At 34.3% G+C, this 22254-nt stretch overlaps 1 protein-coding gene across 4 annotated transcripts in view; it reads right to left on the bottom strand.

Annotated features, from left to right (window-relative positions):
- cntnap2a (contactin associated protein 2a) overlaps positions 1-22254 on the bottom strand; it is a 743992-nt gene that overhangs the window by 396239 nt on the left and 325499 nt on the right. For all 4 annotated transcript variants that reach the window (XR_015524505.2, XR_015524506.1, XM_087308738.1 and 1 more), the window contains 3 exon segments: positions 18735-18919; positions 11396-11539; positions 4839-5097 (listed from right to left, as the gene is read on the bottom strand). Coding sequence is in view for 2 of the 4 variants with exons in the window: in XM_087308738.1 (XP_087164864.1) it covers positions 4839-5097; positions 11396-11539; positions 18735-18919 (588 nt within the window). In the remaining 2 variants the exon portion in view is untranslated.

The following is a 22254-nucleotide window of genomic DNA, read 5'->3' on the forward strand; positions in this document are numbered from 1 at the left end:
CTTCAATATCTGGTAAATAAGTGATTTATTATAAAAGGATCACATATCTGGCCAAACAATATTTATTCCCTTAAAGTGCTAAAAGAATGATGAATAGAGCTGTTAAGGCCTTTTTAATTGGACAAACAACGTTCAACTGTGAGAAGACGCACAACTGTCAGAATTTGTAGAAATTAATATTTTAAGGATTAGCATTCACTGCAGCACTTCCATAAACCTTATCAGCCATTTATGAAGGAAGATTGATCTTGAATGCTCTCAACACAGTGTCTACAACCCTGAGCTGAGGTATTCAAGAAGCATGACTAAAGCAATCATTTATTAATTTGTCAAGGTAATACTTCTTCAGCTAACGATTCTCTGCAGATGGAGAAATAATACAGCTTATAAAACAACACTCAATTTGCATTCTAATGTGAAAGGCAGTGTTCAAGACATCTGTTTCTATTTCTTACCATGTTGGCACCAAATAAAACCATGGTCATGCCGACTTGCTAATGTAAAAAGAAGCTTGCAAAGCTTCCTCTGCTTCTAAATGCTTCTGATTGGTCCACTGCTTTGAAACTGACATTGATGAACAGCACAACATGTGAATGTGAAATGCTTTTAAAATGTGCAGCTCATGTGTATTCAAAACATAGGATTTAGAAATCCATTGGAATTTGGCAGTCATTCATAAAATGTGTTAGAGAGTTATTTGATTCATTAATGATTAGTGTCACAGCTTTATCTTGTGGTAAAAAAGAAAAAAGTGGCACCTGGTATCAATTCAAAAGTCCACAATTGATCTGGTAAATTCAATAACATGCTGAAATGTTATCAAAATGTCAGATCCTGCAGACCTATTAGCTTGGGCCAAACCGCAACATTAATCTTACAGCACTTACTATGCATTGAACTCCATCAAGTTATTGCCTGACTCGTCCAAGCTGGAGTTCAATGTGAAGTCAATTTGCTTTTCTTGAAAGAGATAAAAGATTCCATAGAGGTGGAGCCCAATTAGCCCTCAGGTTAACAATGTAAGAGTAACTAGCCTTTCTGCTAATGGCCCATTAGCACAGGAATTTGGCAAGAGTGTCTAGAATGTCTATAGGTGTCTTTGGGCTAATGCTGACAAAGACAATTCTTATGTCAACAATTAAGGACAACTATTAAGCTGAAGAAAAGCCTGGAAACAAGTCAATTTGCGACAATGATGTGATATGTGCACGGATTGGCCATCATAGTCACATCATCACTTCGTTGTACATCATTTTCATATTATTCTTTTATTTTTATTTATTTATTTTTTTTACCAAAAAGATTACATTAAATGTCCATTTTATACAAGTTGATATGTATTTTGGGTCTTTATGAAAAGTCTATAACTTACTATAGTAAATTTCTCAGTGGTAGTGTAAATAAACACCTCTTTTGCCCTTTAAAAAGACATCAGTCCACAGTGAGCCATTTCTCCTCATATACCTTTAAATGAGCCGCTGGTCTACCATCCCTCTATGTGGATGCAATATCAGGAATACCAATCCGCTCTTGAAGTGTAGCTAAGCCAATGCAACACACACACACACGCAGCACTCAACCCAACCTCCTGCTTCTGCTGACATTGGTCTGTATGACTGACATAAAGGGGTATTTGAAGCGGTTTCCACATTATGATGACAAAATGTGAGATAGCGACAGGCCATCTCCTGCTCATATAATCACTGCATACAATTTATCATTGCTTGACATTGCATCCTGCCATTATCAATTTAATATATATTCAAACAAACATCTTTGATAAAAACTGACAACGGTGTATTTAACAAATGCTCAGCTGCCGTTTCTGAGCTGGTTAGTGTGTAAATTGACAACAAGACAATTGCAAACACAGCTCTGAACATGAAGGATGAGGATCCAATTCAAAACACAAATGAACGAAAACTGGCAATTGCTAACTGTTGTCAAATGAAACAAAGCAAAAATGCATTGTTTATAAATACAAATATGTATTTATACATAAATAAAACCTTAGAACCATCTTTCATAAAATGCGGGTACAGCTTGAATCCAGTTTTGAATTACCTAAGCTTGTAAACAGTCAGGTAAAAAAATGTTTTGCACAAACAAGCAGTTTTCACCTAGATTTCCCCTTCATATATAGAACTTAAGCATTTTGGTGTTGACACTGCTAAAGAAGGGATTCTGTCTAAAGCAGAGATGCCCAAACTGCCCATGATAACTTTTGATTTGGCCCACCATGCCATCTGATAAGAGAGGGAGAAAGATGTGGATGGTTTGGAGATTGTATGTAATCTCCTATTTGTTTTATTGTTCAGCTACGAAAAAAGCAAACCGAAATTAAATGTTTCAATTTAAATGGTATAAATTAATCAGAGACTTTGGTGAGCGACTCAAGGCAAGAGCAGACTGTTACAAATGTGATTGTTTTTATTAATAGTTATGTTGCATAAGTTAATACAATTCAAAGTAATGTTTTCTATCTATCCATATTATGAACTGAATTAGCAAATTACCCATGGCAACTTTAATGTAAAATAGTTAGTTAGGTAAATTTGTCTTCGGCCCACAGCTCTCAATGATATTTGGGATTTGGTCCTTCATATGAAAAAGTTTGGGCAGCCCTGGGCTAAAGCCATCTGTGAGCCTCTAGAGTTACACGCGATAGACAGCAGACTGCATATCAAAACTAAAGAGAAAATAAGGCACCACTATTAGCCCCTTTGCTATTTGTTTACAAAAAAATAAAAAAAAATAAAAAATAAGGTGGAAAAAGGTCAAAGTTTACTCTTATCTAATCTTTAAGGTCAAAATAAACACTACTTTGCTATGGCACATCACTTTTCTTGAAGTAAACTTTAATACATTTTATTTGCTTTTTTTTTACAAAATAAAAGCTTGGCTAATTTTAATAAGCACAATACTTACAGTTGAAGTCAGAATTATTAGCCCCCTTGTGATTTTGATTTTCTTTTTTAAATATTTCCCAAATAATTTTTAACAGAGCAATGAAATTTTTAAAGTATGTCTGATAATATTTTTTTTCTTCTGGAGAAAGTCTTATTTGTTTTATTTTGGCTATAATAAAAGCAGTTATTAATTTTTTAAACACTATTTTTGGGACAAAATTATTAGACCCTTTAAGCTAACTTCATTCATTCATTCATTCATTTTCTTGTCGGCTTAGTCCCTTTATTAATCCGGGGTCGCCACAGCAGAATGAACCGCCAACTTATCCAGCAAGTTTATTACGCAGTGGATGCCCTTCCAGCCGCAACCCATCTCTGGGAAACATCCACACACACATTCACACACACACTCATACACTATGGACAATTTAGCCTACCCAATTCACCTGTACCGCATGTCTTTGGACTGTGGGGGAAACCGGAGCACCCGGAGGAAACCCACACAAAGGCAGGGAGAACATGCAAACTCCACACAGAAACGCAGGGGATCGAACCAGCGACCTGGCAACCTTCTTGCTGTGAGGTGACAGCACTACCTACTGTGCCGCTGCCTCACCTTAAGCTAATTTTTTTTTTGATAATCTACAGAACAAACCATCGTTATACAATAACTTGACTAATTACTCTAACCTTCCTAGTTCACCTAATTAACCTAATTAAGCCTTTTAATGTCACTTTAAGCTGTATAGAAGTGTCTTGAAAAATATCTAGTAAAATATTATTTACTGTCATCATGGAAAAGATAAAATAAATCAGTTATTAGAAATAAGTTTTTAAAACTATTATGCTTAAAAATGTGCTGAAACAATCTTCCCAGAACAGAACAGAAATTGGGGAAAAAAATAAACAGGGGCGCTAATAATTCAGGGCGCTAATAATTCTGACTTCAACTGTATATGAGTAGAAACTGCATAAGATTTTTCCTCTGGTTTCTCCACTCTGTAACAGGTGTAAAACAGCAGAATGACCCTTAACCCACTTGATATGGTTGTGTCCTAATTTACAAGACTTTTGAGAAAATGTATTTGAATGTTTTTCATTTGTCCCTCTGTGTTCTGTTTTTCAGTCAAAGGTTAGTATTGTATGTATTGTGTTTTGTATGTACAGTATTATTATTGTATTGTTTTTTTTCTCTTTCTCTTTTGTTGTAGTTTTATAAAAATGCAAAAAGCACGTAAATAAAAAAAATCTATCCATCCATCAATCCATCCATGTACCATACTATCTATCTATCTATCTATCTATCTATCTATCTATCTATCTATCTATCTATCTATCTATCTATCTATCTATCTATCTATCTATCTATCTATCGATCTATCTATCTATCTATCTATCTATCTATCTATCTATCTATCTATCTATCTATCTATCTATCTATCCATCTATCATCTATCCATCCATCCATCCATCCATCCATCCAATCATCCATCCATGAATGTTACCTTCAGGACCAAAAAGCATCTTCTCCATACAGTGGTACTGTGCACTCAAAAACAACGCTCACCTAGCTGTGCTTTTCCACCTTGGAATGGTACAGTCTTTTCACAATATGGCACACTCAAATGACTAGAAAATTTAAACAGATTGCGTTTGCAATTACATTTCGAAGTTAAGCTCTAAAAGAAAAAACCTGCACATTAAATTTAGTTCTGCAACGTGATGCAACCTCACCACATTGCTACAAATAGTGTTGATTGATCATGCACTTTGTAAATTTGTACAAAAACTGAAATATTAAGTATATTATCAACCAGGTGGTGCTATACTAGAAAAACAACAGATTTTTTAAAGAAGAGGCTGATGAAACTTTATGAGATCTGTATGTAATAGCAATTGAGTTTATGTGGGGGAAGAATGTCAGCTCACCTGACGCAATGTCCACACGCATGTTTTTCTGCTGGGTGACGTTAATGTGTGCTGTGACTTTTCCATCGTTTAGAGCCAATTCCAGCATTCCATCTGCCAAGGAGCTAAACAGGAGCAGGCCGCTGGGGTTCCAGGAACGAAACTGGAATCCAACAGAAACCATATTGTGGTCCCTCCTCCCTGGCAGCTGAAGAAAGCTGGTGCCATTGAAGAAGACGGGGAACGTGTGTGTGTCCACGCAGGAGAAAGTCAAGTTGCGCTGAAATGAGGCATGATACAATACAATTAAAAGTCATTCATGTTTGTGCACCATGAAAACTACTAAGATGGTTAAAATGAAGTGGAGGTTGCAATATACTACAACTTCTGATTTATATATATTATTGAAACAGCAGGAAATATAGAATGAGAATTGATGGTTGTTGTTTTCGATTGGTCTATATCATGTAGCCAGTGGTGTAACAAATATTATTATTAAAACATCTATTATGTTGATCCTGGAACATTGTTTGTGTTTGAAAATGTGATTCATATTGTAGCTATCCCTACCCCTAAACCCAACCATAACTGTACATTATTCCCAGAGTCAGAATGGAATATTGGATAACAGTGCATGAATCTAACCGTAAACCTAAATTTAACATAAAATAGTAAAAAATATCCAATAATTCTGATTGGCTGAATGGAATGTTGTTCCAGGATCAACATAGATGTTAGACTTGGTGAAATCTGGCGTAACTGTGTGATGACTGAAATGGCCTTAAACAATAACTAAATGCACTACAGAATGTTACGTTTACACACACATCCACTAATTACATTCACATGCATCAGCTTTTTTACAGCATAATACTCACTACTCATGAGTTCTTTTGAAAGGGCTACTTTTTAATTACACTTTGAGTAATATTTACAACTGATTTTTACTTTACTTGCATTATTTTGGGCAGGTATTGGAACTTTTAGTTGAGAAGGATTTCTCAGTACTCTTTCCACCTCTTAATGTGGTGGATAGGTTGTTGAGACGAGTTGTTTCAATTAACACTTACAATGGTACATAGTATAAAAAAATTATGAATAAAAATTAAAAGGACAACAATTTGCAATAAACAATGCATTATTCTATGAAAAAACACAAATTTTGTTTTGTTTTGAGTTATATGGCATTTAGACACAGAATGAATGAATGAATGAATGAATTAATAAATGAATGAATTAATCAATGAACCACTAAATAAATAAATTAATTAATGAATAAATAAATTAATAAATAAATGAATTTTTGTCTTGTTTTCCAATAAAAATATCAAAATATCAAAATGCATTTGCTTGGGAATTTTAAAACATTCATTAAAAGTTGGCGACAATAGCCTAGTGGTTAAGTATCAACATATAGCACCATAGTGCTTACAGCAACTTGAGTTCGATTCCCTTCTTGAGGTCCTTTGCGACCCTACCCCTTTTTCTGCTTTCCTGTCTGTAATCTCAACTGTCCTATCTTAATTAAACGGTAAACTCCCCTGCAAATATTTTAATTTAATTTAATTTAATTTAATTTAATTTAATTTAATTTAATTTGCCTTTTTATGTAATTTTGCTTTTCAAATAAATATTGATTTAAGAGTACTTTCACTGGAAATTAAATTAATCATATTGTATTGTGTGCACAGCCATTAAATAAATTAAGATGGCTATACAACTTGTTCCATAATGTATCAAACATGATTTAATCTCTCATTTAATCTCCCAACCTGGCCAAGATGGTTGATAAAACCTGTTAAAAGCAGTTATACCCAGCAGATAACTCCTGTTCTATGCAGGGTTTGTGCAAAATAGATGTCTATTGTACAGCAGCTAATTTGATGCAACACACTGTATACTAAATTTCTCACATTCAACATCTTTAATACATAGCTGCAAATAAAGTGACTACAAAATAAACCTGCGTCTGAAATGGTTGAGGACCTTTCATGCCGAACACGGGCTTAAAAAAAGATCTCTCAAACTGCTGTTACAGCAAGTTCCCCACCAAACGGCAGATTTCTGAAGCTGGAAAAGGGGCACGGGGAAGCAACGATGAGGGCTTTTATTCATGACTCTCTAACTCCGCGTCCTTCTAAATGGTAATTCCGAGGCCCCAAATGCACTTCAGCCTTATTTCAAATATAGAGAACTTAATCAGTCTCATCACAATGAAATAGAAAAGTGCACTCAGCCTTTCTCAGCGCTTCATAAGAGAACCTCCGCCCATATGATGTGTTTTATCAACCTTGAATATAATCCTTCAGACATGAATAATAATTCAAAGGCTGTCTATGGTAGACACATGTCAGGTTTGGAAAGTAGGAGAATCACACTATTTTTACTGTAATAAAAATGGACAGTTTGGGTAAAAAAAGAGAATTCTGTCACCATTTACTCATTGTCGTCTGGTTCCAAATTGGTGTGACTTTGTTACGTTTTAGGGAAAATGAAAAAAAAAGAGAAAAAATATTTAGGAAAATGTCTAAATCAGGCGTCCTCAAAAAAAAAAAAAAAAAAAAAAAAACACACAATCCAGATCCTGATTCCAAAATAAGAGTATGACACATACTGTCAAATGTACTGTAGCATCCTTTTACTGATTCTAAACAAGTCAAAACAACACAGCAGTCCAAACCACAAGTGCTCAGGGTCGTTTTTGGTAACGTTTCTTTGGTACTATATCTTCTATTATTTATATCTAGACCCAAACATGCTTTTAAAGGGCCTTTCAGCATTATGTGTGTTGCTTCATTCCCACAAGGACCAAACATGCATGATTTGTTTTAACAACCGCAACAAACTCAGTGAGAAAAACAGATGCTTTCAATAAAATGCATCACAATAGGGCTGAAATATCTGACCTTATGATTTTTGATATTCTGCGATATATTTAGCAATAGAAATCTAATGATTTGAATAGCTCCATTTGGAATTTTTTTATTCATTTAGATCGATTGGGATGATTAAGTATTTTTCTATGAAAGGTGTTTACATAGAGTATAACAACTTACAAGCATATATACTGTAAATACAATGGAATAAAGTATAACAGTTCAATAAACAGTGCTTTACGGTTCTGGAGAGATCAATAGTATTTAGGTGCAGAAAAGAAACAATCAAGCGTAAAATAACATGGTCATTGTGATATAAATGCTCAAATGATGTATTGGTCAGCCTTAAATTATCTTTTTGTTTGTTTAAATGAGCTGTGACAGGATGTTTAGCATTTTTAATCAGCATGATCAGAATATTCCATAATTCATATCACTGGGGAAATGTACTTATATATGACAATATAAGTGTTTGATCATAATGTTAGAAAGATCTAAGATAATGTTTAGATCTAATTCTACTTATTTGAAGCAAAATATATATTTTTTTTAATCCACACTTGAAGAGGAAAACCTTGAATCCCTTTATAATATTGTCACATGGCTTTCTGACCTATCTAAATGTAAAACTTTTAATAGCCTGATCAAACTTCTTATCTTTTAATATTCATATCCACTTGGACTCAGCTGATGAGATATTTCATCACATCTCTGGCTCTCAGAGCCCAATATATTAATCTCTGATGACTATTTTGACTTTTTTTCTTTTCTTTTCTTCAGATAGTATTACTGCTACTGCTCAGATGAAAATTTATAACCATTTAAAAAAAAATTGTCAAAAGTTTAGCTTGGACCTCTTGGACCTCTTGTTGCTGTGGATTGTCCTCTCTCTACAGATTTGGTAAGTGAGCGAGCAGTGCTCTTTGTTTATTCAGTTTGTTCGTATCGAACTAACTATTGCTCCGAGTGTAAACATGTTAGCACCACAACTAAACTATTACAGTCGTGTAGGATTTTCACTGCATTTTGTGACCGGAATAACACACGCGGCTTACCTGCCGAGTGCATCTAAGTTACAGAGAAATGCAGAGTTAATTTTTTTCTCTCATTCGCCATGCGGTATCAAACATTGCATGAAAAATACACTCTTAGAGCAGTTCCTCGAATCAAATATCTTGTTTGTCACGAGGGGCACGAATGAATTCCCTGAAAGAAAGTGCCAAACTGCAGCTAAAGTCCACCATTTAATAATTTGGCAAATAATTCGATTACAGATGTCCATGTAAATACAGTCACTTTCTCCCCTGTGTGTGTATGTGTGTGTGTTTTGACTCTAAAACTCAGCGCATGGTCAAATAGACACTCCCACACCATCCCTCTTTTGCTACTCCGACACTCCCCCCTAAACACGCCCACTTTTCTGGCTTTTTCCAAAGTAGAGGTGTGAAAACACCCTGCTGAAACGAGGGGGTTTCATGGCCCTTTAACTGAATATGCCTGGTCTAACTGGGTCAGTATTAGGGTTTAGTATTGTTTGGGATTATTTATCGGTGCTATATCGATATTTTTAAAATGGTACTGGTGCCAAAACGATGTCTGAATCAATAGTTTGAGCCACAAAATTATGGTAGATGACTCTATAAAAACTTTTGAATAATGTATGTAAAAATATACATTTTAATCATTTTAATTAATAAAAGCACAGCTTGAAGAGTGTTGTTTTAAAGGAATTTGATACTGCACACCGAAAGGAAAGAAAAAGCATTTCATGACTTGGTTGTCTGTGGTCCTTTAATCAAACGTCGCTGTTTAAATGATAGACTTTAAATCAGAGTATTGTCTTAAAAATGTTTAGTTTAAGCACATTTGATGAATGCAATCATGTGTGTGGATGAATCTGAAGGGAATCGCTCACCAGATGCGCCACACTACACGCATTGCCTTCAATATCTCGCTACGCAACAAGAACAAATGCCTAACATCGACAATGGTGCCTGTATCCCTTAAAGATGTTTAGAATTAAATGTTTAGAAATGGTGTGACACAACATGTACATATGTGTCTTTGATGTACCCCTTTATGCTTCTTATGTCCTTGTTGCAGCACCAGTGGCACGGATATTAGGCACTGAAATTCATATGCTGATCGGTCTGGTGCATATTAGTTACACAGGTACCGGTGTCATATTGGTACTGGGTTTTGGTACCCAACCCAAGTCAGTATAACACATTTTGAACCCATCAACATTAATTGAGTTCTTAACATCATTTGTGCAGAAGGAATGTGATATTTATTAGGTTAGAAATGTTTGTCTTTTACGTCTGTGAAAGGGTCAGATCATGCGGTTTAAAATATTGAAATGTTCACACAGTCACAGGCCATAAAGCTCACTTTATACAGTCACAGTTTTCTCAAAGATTAAACTCAAAGATTTACTCACACTTCACTTGTTTCAGTACTATAGATATTATTAGATTATATTCTTTTTGTGTTTATTTATAAAAAAGAAAACTCATAAATGTTTGAAACAAGTGAAGGGTGTAATGAAAATGGTGGGTAATTTTTGTGTGAACTATCTCTTTAAAAATGCATGCAGATAATAAACTTACTCCATTATGATTAAACTCTATATTAAACTATGATCCCAACATTGCATATCCTGTGATGTGACTATTGCTGATGCACACATTGCGATATCGATGCTGAAACGATATATTGTGCAGCCCTGACTTGAATATAGTTTAGTTGTCTTTACTTTTTTTCTGTCCTTGGCCAAAAATTGCTCTCACATTGTTAGTGTTGTGTAAGCATTATGAAAACCAATACATAAACACATTTAAACATATTAGATTGTTGTGTTCTATGATATGCTGTAATAAATTTAAACGTCATTGTTTTTCTTATTATTTACCATGTATAGACATTACATGAAACATTACATCATGAAAAGTTCTGGAAAAGTCTTGGAAAAGTCATGGAATTTTAGTAGTAAAAATGTGGATGAACCCTGCTTTTATGACACACTGTATGAAATAAAAAAATCTATTTTAAGTTTAAAACGTCCAAATCCAGGACAAAATTGTGTAGTTTGAACCTGACAATAACGGTTTGGAATGACATGCACAAACACGATTGGTTTATTTGCCAAAATCCAATCTCTGTAACAAAAATATGCTAATCTAATTGAAACAAATTTAGATTTAACACCACTTGCTTGATGTTCCGTGACACGATGTGCTAGTGTAACTCTACAACAGAGATAAAGACTGCAGTTTTCATCAGAAAAGACAGTGTATCTCTTTTTGTTTACTGTTCCATTAATGAAGCGCAGAACACTGATATGCGTATTGGAGATGATGTGCAATTAAAGCATTCTTTGTAATATCACAGTCGGAGGAAATTAGATTATTATCAGCGCTGACAACAGTCATCAAATCGGTGTAGATGATTAACATTCCCATCAGCTTGTCGAAACAAATGAAATGGATCCTTACAGCATAGATATGAGGTTGAAAATGCGAGCTCCATCAATATCACATTCTGAAGCATCAACCTTGCTCAGCTCTTCATGGTCACACACCTCCACAAAACCCTCCAGGCGAAAACAACCCACCCAAACATGTTAAATATGCACTCAACTGTCATGAACAGGAAACGTATGCGCTCAGTATATGCAGCTGTTTGTCAAGGGAATACACTCACAAAGCTAGACGTGTCCAGTTTCTTTCTTCTGGCCAAGTCAGTGATGTTTTCTCCATTGTAGTTGATGCTTTCCATGCAGCCTTTGAAATTTCTTCTTCCTCCTATGACTGGCTTTCCGGAATACGGCATTCCTCCAAAAGTCAGCTAAATGGAGCAATTAGACATGAGACAGATAAAAATAGACAAAGCATTACAATAAAGCATTACACCCTAAGAACAATGCATAAAGGGAGAGGGGTAAGACGTGTCGGCGGTTGAGCGGAGTCGCCTCCTTAATCTACTAAACTGTGTTAAATGTTCCCGTGTTAGAAATGCATATGAGACAAGTGATAAGCCGTGTTTATGCTAAAAATGCGCTTTGTATGTCAGAGTGAATTTTCCACATGTCGGATAAAATGAGTTTTGTGTCAAAGCAAATGAATGCAGGTCTTCGCTGTTATATGTGATATACATTTATCATGCATGGTGGTGGACTGCCAGAGTAAAGTGTCATGTAAATTAGTCAGTTAAAGATTAGAGACTAATTCGGTCACACTTTGCTTCAAAGTAACTATTTTGGGAAAATAAATAAAAAAATTGATAGAATAAACAAATCTCAGAGTGCAAGTTATAGACAGTGTGTTGCAAAAATGTTTCAAAAAGTATGGTTTCAAGCATCAAAATATATCTGTCAGCCAATGCACAAACCTAAAGCAAGAGCATTTCTTATACTGTTGTAAAAAATGTATTATAATTGTTATTTTTACCATTATCTTTCTATTTTTATTTATGTGCATTTATTTTATTATTATTGTTTTTTTATTTACTATTATTTTTTATGTCTGAAATACTTTTATCTTTTTTAATAAACATTTTTTTCTCTCTTTGTATATAATGTATATGGGGCGACGCGGTGGCACAGTAGGTAGTGCTGTCGCCTCACAGCAAGAGGGTCGGTGCTCGAGCCTTGGCTGGGTCAGTTGGCTTTTCTGTGTGTAGTTGCATGTTCTCCCTGTGTTCGCTTGGGTTTCCTCCGGGTGCTCCGTTATCCTACCCCAGTCTAAAGACATGCTGTACAGGTGATTTGGGTAAGCTAAATTGCCAGTGAGTGTGAATACATGTGTATGGATGTTTCCCAGAGATGGGTTGCAGCTGGAAGGGCATCTGCTGCGTAAAACATGTGCTGGTTAAGTTGGCGCTTCATTCCGCTGCGGCGACTATTGGACTAACAAAAAAGGGACTAAGCCGAAAAGGAATGAATAAATGAATAATGTATATGTACCTGTTTACTTAATTATTTTACTGATCTATTCTTGTTTTTTATATGTGTTTTATAATTGCTTTGGCAATACTGTGCAAGTCATGCCAATACATTTAATTTGAATTTCAATTACATACTACCTGTCAAATGTTTGGGGTCAGTAGGATTTCTAAATGTTTTAAAATAAGCTTATCCTGCTCATTTATTTAATAAAAAATACAGTAAACATTGTAAAATTGTGAAATGTTATTGCACTATAAAATAACTCTTTAAAAGTAGTTTATAATTTAATTTAATAATTTATTCAATTGATTTTAATGATGAATTTTCAGCTTTATTACTTCAGAGTCACATGATCTTTCAGAAGTCACTCTAATATTAGTTATCATTGTTATTTTTATCATATTTATTATTATTGATAATAATAAGTAATAAAAACAATAATGACCGGATCAATTATTTTATTTGAAACTACATGCAATGAATAATAAATAAAAATGTAACTTTTATTTATTTATTTATTTTTTTACATTTAATAAATGTAAAAAAAAAAACCTGACCCCAAACTTTTGACCGGTAGCGTGAATAAGAATTATCTATGACATTTATCATCTTATATAATATAAGATGATGTCTCCTAAATTACATTTTATTCATTGACTTACAGATGGCACACACCAAACCGTCAATTAGTATTTCTATAGAGCCTAAAAATAAGCAAGAAATGTCAGTTACATTTAGAACAAGAAGTGTTTAAGGAGATATTAAAATACAGCATCACTGCACAGACCAAATTATTGTTAATTGCAGTTTTAAATTTTCATGCTTTGCTACTAATCTTAAAACTATTCGGGTTTGCCTATTCATTAGCCAGAATTTTCAATAATCAAAAAAAAGTGCACTGTGCTTTTTAAAATAAGCTCACAGTTTGTTTTTATATAAATATTGTTTTTTTTATTCTGTAAATAAATGCAGTATATCATGTTGAATGACAACAGAAAGTTTTTTCCAAGTATTACATTTTTTACTTGGATTCATATTTGCCATATAAATTTTTTTTTATGTATAAAAAATCCTTTTTTGTGTTCAGTTTATTTTGAAGCTAATGCTGGTTCATGAAAATGTAAATGTGAAGCTAAGCAAGATTTCATAATTGACGATTGGCTGCATTGCTAAACAATTATTTATTTAATGCACATTATTCAGTAGATTTTATTAAGTGTTATGTTATGATGTATCAATATATGTTATTTTTTATTTTTATTTTGAAATGTACATCATTCAGATATTCACCCATGACTTACGTTTCTTCTTATTTTTATTTTGCCAATGTTTACATTCACCAGACAGTACACTTTTTAATTAAATTGTATTAAGATGGCAAATTATAATTTAGAGTTTATTATTAATTAATTAATTAATTAATTAATTAATTAATTAATATATGTATGTATTACATTTACATTTACATTTACATTTACATTTAGTCATTTAGCAGACGCTTTTATCCAAAGCGACTTACAAATGAGGACAAGGAAGCAATTTACACAACTAAGAGCAACAATGAATAAGTACTAAAGGCAAGTTTCAGGTCTGTAAAGTCTAAGAAGGGAAGTATTAGTAGTTTTTTTTTTTTTTTTTTTTTTTGTACAGTTAGTGTGATATTCAAAGAGGCAATTGCAGATTAGGAAGTGAAGTGGAGACTAAATAGTTGAGTTTTTAGTCGTTTCTTGAAAATAGCGAGTGACTCTGCTGTTCTGATGCAGTTAGGGAGTTCCTTCCACCAACTGGGCAAATTGAGCGTGAGCGTTCGCGAAAGTGATTTTTTCCCTCTTTGGTATGGAACCACGAGGCGACGTTCATTCACAGAACGCAAGTTTCTGGAGGGCACATAGATCTGCAGAAGTGAGTGCAGATAAGAAGGTGCTAGGCCAGAAGTCACTTTGTAGGCAAACATCAGAGTTTTGAATTTGATGCGAGCAGCAACTGGCAGCCAGTGCAAACGGACTAGCAGCGGAGTGACATGTGCTCGTTTAGGTTCATTGAAGACAACTCGTGCTGCTGCATTCTGGAGCAGTTGAAGAGGCTTGATAGAGTTAGCTGGAAGCCCAGCTAGTAGAGAGTTGCAGTAATCCAGTTTGGAGAGAACAAGAGCTTGAACAAGGAGTTGAGCTGCATGTTCAGATAAGAAGGGTCGGATCTTTCTGATGTTATAGAGTGCAAATCTGCACGATCGAGCAGTTCTAGAAATGTGGTCAGAGAAGTTTAGTTGGTCATCAATCGTTACTCCAAGGCTTTTCACCATTTTGGATGCAGTAATGGTTGCCCCATCCATCAGGATTGAAAAGTTATGGTGTAGAGTCGGGTTGGCAGAAACTACAAGCATTTCCGTTTTTGCGAGGTTCAGCTGAAGATGATGATCTTTCATCCAGTGTGAAATATCCAACAGGCAGGCTGAGATACGAGCTGGAACCGAGGGATCATCAGGATGAAAAGAGAGGTATAGCTGGGTATCATCAGCATAGCAGTGGTAGGAGAATCCATGTCTCTGGATGACTGGTCCTAGAGATGATGTGTAGATGGAGAAGAGAAGTGGCCCAAGAACAGAGCCTTGAGGTACCACAGTGTTTAGATGCTGTAGGTTGGACACCTCTCCCCTCCAAGACACCCTGAATGACCTGTCAGAGAGGTAAGATCTGAACCATTGTATAACAGTGCCCGCAACGCCCAGTGACTCAAGCGTAGATAGCAGGATCTGGTGGTTGACAGTGTCAAAAGCAGCTGACAAGTCCAGCAAAATGAGGACTGATGATTTAGAGTCTGCTTTAGCCAGTCTGAGATCCTCCACGACCGAGAGTAGGGCAGTCTCAGTTGAGTGGCCTTTCTTAAAGCCGGATTGCTTGTTGTCCATGAGATTGTTTTGAGTAAGAAAGTCCAGAACTTGATTGAACACTACTTTCTCCAGAATCTTGGCCATGAATGGAAGCAGGGATACTGGTCTGTAGTTTTCAAGTAGCGTATGGTCCAGGTTGGGTTTCTTTAGCAGTGGGGTTACCCTAGCCTGCTTAAATGTAGTGGGGAATAAACCAGAGTCAAGAGATGTGTTAATTATGTGAGTCAGTGTTGGTATGACTGCAGGAGAGATGGCTTGCAAGAGATGAGAGGGAATGGGATCGAGTGGACAGGTGGTTGCATGGCTAGATAGCACGAGTTTGGACACCTCAGACTCAGAGAGCTGGGAAAAAGAGGTGAGTGTGTGTGGTGTTGGTGTTGTATCTTGCGTGTTTGTTGTAGGTGCAGCAAATTGAGCACTGATTTTTGCAGTTTTGGTGCAGAAGAATGTAGCAAAGTCATCAGTAGTAAGTGTGGAGGATGCGGGTGGAGGAGGAGGATAGAGGAGGGAGGAAAATGTTTTAAAAAGTAGGCGAGGATTAGTGGGATTGTTGATTTTCAGACGGTAATACGTCTGCTTTGCAGAAGTAACCTCAGCTGAGAAAGAGGACAAAAGAGTTTGGTATGTTAAGAGATGTGCAGGATTTTTAGTTTTCCGCCAAATTCTCTCCGCAGCCCGAAGTTTTGAGCAATGCTCACGGAGAGCATCCGAGAGCCAGGGTGCAGGAGGACTGGCACGGGCTGGCCTGGATGCAAGAGGACATAATCGATCTAGACATGATGCTAGTATGTATGTATGTATGTATGTATGTATGTATGTATGTATGTATGCATGTATGTATATTTTTTTATTTATTAATTATTATTATTATTTTTATGATCATCATCATCTTAATTATTACCACTGGGAATAAAAAGAGGCACATTTTGCCCAAAACAAAACTGCATATGAATAAAAAAAGAGCTTTAAAAATTATGTGATGCATATACTATAAACACACAATCTGCTGTTTCAGCTGCAAAATCTTCAACTTGTGACAACTGAGTAAAATTACACAGATTTTGTTAAATAAGAATATATCTAGCTATTGAAATATGCTTATTAAGCACTATTATTCATGCAATGTCAAACTGAGCGCCAGAAAGGAGCACTAGAGCTTTCAGCACAACAGTCGATAAACGCAATTGTTTGTAAATGCTTTCTGTGCTCTGGCAGAAAACGACTCGCCACTTTGGATCTGTTCTCGGCTCAATTAATCAGACACTTTCACTTTAATTGGGGTCAATTTGTCTCAGACCAACTGAGCTGTAACCAGCCCTGTAGCATCCAGTGGCTCCAGGAGTGTCTGAGCTCAATTGAATAGACAAGCATTCGCTTTCCAGCCATTTTCTTTACTTCACCAAAATCAATTTCCAATACATTTCCCCTCATTTCGTTTGATTGCATTAATATCCTGCTACACATCATTAGAATGGATTAACCTGGTGGACTGCAGGTGCTCTGTGGTAAAAAAAAAATGACAAGGGACACAAATCTCCCTGCAAACAAAGTTTATGGCAGAGTGAACCTTACTAGGATAAAACGTCTAGGTGTGACAACACAGCTTTATTGACGGCTGCAGTTTGATTGGAGACCTATACAGAAATCCTTCAAGGATTTGGAGATTATTACAGACCTTCTATTTTGAGACTGTTAGCAGCCTGTGTAGGATTGAAATAAGATCTAGTGTAAAACTGGACTTATCGTGCTGAAAATTGTGCTTACACCTGCATATGTTGTGTTAATGATGCAGGAGTTCTTTTTTTTCTCCAAATCAGGCTTTTTGGCTAATTTGAATGGATCAGGACATAAATTTAAACCTTTGATTAACACTGTAAAAAATCTGTAAATTAACAGTTTGTGCATTGTTTAAGTTTTTTCTCATATTTTTCCAAGGGTGTTTTCAGTTTTTTTACGGTTATGAATTACATTATGGGTCCCTGATCTCTGCTTTGTCGACTTTTGATGTTGAATTGTTTACTCAGTTTAATAGTGACTTTTATTGAATGTTAGTAGGTTTAAACAGTATTTTGTATTAAAAATTATATTTTTTGGTGAATAATTTACAATACTAACTCAGACAATATATTAGTTCAAACTATTCAAAATGTCAATTAATATATATATATATATATATATATATATATATATATATATATATATATATATATATATATATATATATATATATATATATATATATATATATATATATATATATACATATATATTATTTTATTTTATTTATTTATTTATTTTTTCAAAATTTCAACTCCATAAATTGTTGGAAGAAAGATCAAGGTCTCATAATGCAATTCAAAAGCAAAAAAAAAAAAATGGAAAAAATTAATTACAAAATACAGAAAACTATTCATTTATAGATAATTTCTAAAGTGTGTGTTTTTATGAAAAAAATAAAATAAAATAAAATGAAAAAAAAAATAAAATTAATAAAGTAAAATTGAATTAAATTAAAAAAAATAATAATAATATATATATTCAGTCAAATCAAGTCAGGCAAGATTTTCACTGAATAGTATTTCCACTCAAAGACAGTAGGTTGGTTTCCATTATGTATTTTCCTTTAATTGCTGAGATTAAAAAAAATTATAAAAATAATAAAAATAAAAATAAATTAAAAACTATTGTGAAATGACTGTATTTCAGCTAAAACATTTTTTCTTGCACTTCTTTTGTTTAAGTATTGGCCTTATGTTTGTTTTAATGTTTAGACAAATCCGAATAAGTACAGTTTATCCTAATCATCCAATTAAAGCAAGTGTATGCACTCTGCCTCATAATACATTGTGTGCCTTCTTGAGCACCAGCAGATGAGTTTGCATGTTAAGACTTTTTTCTTCAAGAAATAATGTGCAAAACCATTGTAGTTACAAAACAAATTTGCCAAGTTATGTTGAATTAAATAACATAATACAACAAAACCAGCGCTACTATACATATTTGAAACTATTGGAAATAGGAATATAGAAATCTTGCACTGTCATATCATCCATGTAGCTATATCTTTTTGAAATTAATAATTTCTAAGGAAGATACAGAACAAGAACGGATTTTGGAGCATTACGTCCTGAACTGTAGCATCCCATAATGCACCTGCTTGTTAAATGAAGTTCAGAGCAATAAATCATTCAGTTTCTCAGTCGTACCTCATAGTCCAGGTCAAGGTGGTCAAACTCCCCGTTGGTGCGGAAGTGCTGAGTGTGCTGATCAAGGGTGAAATTGACATTTCTCCTGTAGCGCTCAATTACTACAGAATGCCAATGATGATCGTCCAGCAGACTGCCGCTGGTCACTGATGTATGGCCCAGGATGGAGCCGTGCTGATTGCTTCCTGCAGTTTATTAGACATAGGAGACGATCATTAATATCAGACACACCATATCTTCACCTTCATTGCAAAATGCGTATTGATGGGAAGAACATCTGAGAATGTCTTTGTCGAAGATATGAAATGTTTATGTCCCGATGATACACATGATAATGGCTTTTGTGTTTTACAGTCTATCAGTACTTCTTGTCCCTCCGGCTAGGTTTTCCTGCAATGCGGGTCTATGATATTAAATTAATAATTTGTGCAAAAAATGAATGTCCTGTTTTTGGCGAGTCATGCTGTTTCGAAGTTCTTTATTCTGTGCAATATTCTATGGAAATTAATGGAAATCAGAGATTTTGTTTTTTAACAAACTCACCTAAACTACTGTATAAGGAGAAAAAATGATAATATAATAATTAAAATATTCTTTTTGTGGGTTCTACAGACAGAAGTAAACAGAATAAATAAGATGGTAAGATTATATTGGGCTAATAACATGCCAAAACAATCTGAATTTGAAGTGTGTTAATTTGAATTACTGACAATTGTAATTAAATAAATCAGATTTTTTTTTTTATGAAGGTAAAAATGCTTTGAATTTGACTTTCCATTTCCTAATTTTACATTAGGCTATAAGTAGGTAAAAAATAAAATGAATTTTACCTGTTTCCAGACTCCCCCAAAGCCCTCACCCATGTAATTCGCACCCTTTAATTTATCTATAACCATGAATCAATTTCGGTGATCCTTTACTCTTTCCTGTTGACCCCATACCTACTTTATGCTAAATCTGATTTCCACGATCAGAGTTTTTGGTTTTGAATTTTAGGATATTTGAATTTGATGGTCTGAATTTCTTCATCTTGAAAAAAATACGTCTATAAAAAATTCAGCCTTAAAATATTCAGTAAAAATTTCAGATGTTCAATATTTAAGTTAAAAAATTCAAATTAAGAAATTCTAATTCAAAACAATATAAATATAACGCATATAAAAACTTAGATTTATTAAATTACAATTATCAATAATTCAAATTAACACATGTTAAATTCAAATTTGTTTTGGCATATTATTGGCTCCATAATATTATAGATATTTATTTATTGTTTGGCTTTTTGTTGTTGCTGAAAACAGTCGCTTGTGCTCACAAAGGATGTGTTTATTTAATTATTAAATCATAAAGTAATACAGTGGGAAATTACTTAAATTCTAACTATTTGATTATATTTTAAAATGTAATTATAAAAGGCATTTGTCTGAAACAGAAACACCTGTAACAACAATATTTGACTTATTAAATGTTTAAAACAAAGTAAGGAAAAAAAAATGTACAAAAGCAGGCACATCACTTTAATTGGGTGCTCAGCCAAACAGCAAAAAATGCAATATATATATTTATTCATTCATTCATTTTCTTGTTGGCTTAGTCCCTTTATTAATCCAGGGTTGCCACAGCGGTATGAACCGCCAATTTTTCCAGCAAGTTTTTATGCAGCAGATTCAAACCAGCGACCCAGCGACCTTCTTGCTGTGAGGCAACAGCACTACCCACTGTGCCACTGCCTCGCCTATATATATATATATATATATATATATATATATATATATATATATATATATATATATATATATATATATATATATATATATATATATATATATATATATATATATATATATATATATATATATATATATATATATATATATATATATATATATATATATATATATATATTCAAAAAAGGAAACTCTGAAGTTCCAAAAATACAAATTTATTAAATTAAAAAAGGTTGACACAAAGTGTGTGACGTTTTGAGCACATGGCTCTTCCTCAGACAGTGTTCATCAGACATGTTTTTGTGTATATATTTTCGTTTTGAATATCTAAGTTGTATAATTAATAAATGTGTTTTTTTTTTCATTTTATCTTGTTGTGAGATAACATGTTATCCGAAAGTGTACAAAAGGAACAACTTACTGTGATAACCACTGTGATGAAGAGCCGTGTGCTCAAAACATTATACGTTTTGTCAGCCTTTTTTAATTTAATAAATCTGCATTTTTGGAGCTTTGGTGTTGCCTCCTTTTTGAATATATAAAACAAAGCAAAGCAAATGTAGCCTAAAAATTTATTAAAATAGAATAATAAATTAAAAATAATAAAATAAAATAAATTAAAAAGTAAAAAAGTACAGTAAAGTATTGGAAAGTAAAGTAAAGCACGTAAGAGTTCTGCATTCCTGTGGCTGTACTGCTAACTCAACCAGATTTTTTGTGGCATGGGAATCATTTCCGAATAAATTGTGGTATTGGACGGTAACTCTGTGTTATTTGAAGGGGAGTGGGCGGGCTAACAATATAGCATTCCCAAGTCCCAACATTATTTCGGAACAGCATATCTGTGAATTCCTCATTCTTATTGAAGCACCGGTACAGCCAGTGCTCACGATTGTAACACATGCTGAATGCATGACCAGTGCTTTCTGCACGTGCATTTTATTCACACAGTCTGTGCGCGCATCATGTGCATGATGGTCCTCAGAGCGGGCTTTACCAACATGGTAGAGCAAAATGAAGATTCGCTGTGCTTCAGCTTGCATTAGAAAATAGTCAGTTTACTGTCAGGAAACCCACATCAGGAAAGTCTGATGTATGGAAGTCTTTTTCATGCGTCAGAGATGCAAATATATAAAAAAGTTTTACCCTTTAGCATTCACAAGACAAATTTCAGGTTTAAGGCGGCACTCGTGTCTCATCACAAAAGGGCAGACAAAACCGACATTTAGCCTACAATCCTTGGACAACCTACAGTTTTATCTGTTATCTCTCTCTTTTGGTAGTACCCAATTTAAACTTGAGATTTCGGAAAACCAGATCTAAATTTAGCAGGAACAGTCGGGACGGGTTGAAGATTATTTTAAGCAGGCAGCAGGTGAACAAAGGCAGAATATTCAGCGGTAGCGTCGGGTGCAGAATAAAACCTTGCGGGAGCGGGACTAAAAAAATAAGTCCCACCCGACCTCTACTACACAAGTGCTGACAAATTTACTGGCCTTGTGTCTGTGTAATATCTGTGTGAATGGTTTTCATTTTAACATTAAGCAGAGCTTCTCCAAAACGCCTTTTCTTTTTTAATATATTGATATTGTTGTGTTGTAAACATACCCTCATACAGTCATATAACTTGGGTACTGTAAATATCTCTTTAAATGTCAATGATTCATCTAAATCTTAAAATCTGTTAAGGTGAAACAACATACATCTTTATTAACATTTAACAGAAGCATCATGACCAGTTTTTGTTTGTTCTTTAGCAAAATATCGATTTCATTTAGTCTCTTTTAAACTCG

The sequence above is a fragment of the Danio rerio genome, chromosome 24 (assembly GCF_052040795.2).
Source record: "Danio rerio strain M-AB ecotype USA chromosome 24, GRCz13ab, whole genome shotgun sequence".
In the NCBI taxonomy this organism is placed as follows: domain Eukaryota; kingdom Metazoa; phylum Chordata; class Actinopteri; order Cypriniformes; family Danionidae; genus Danio; species Danio rerio.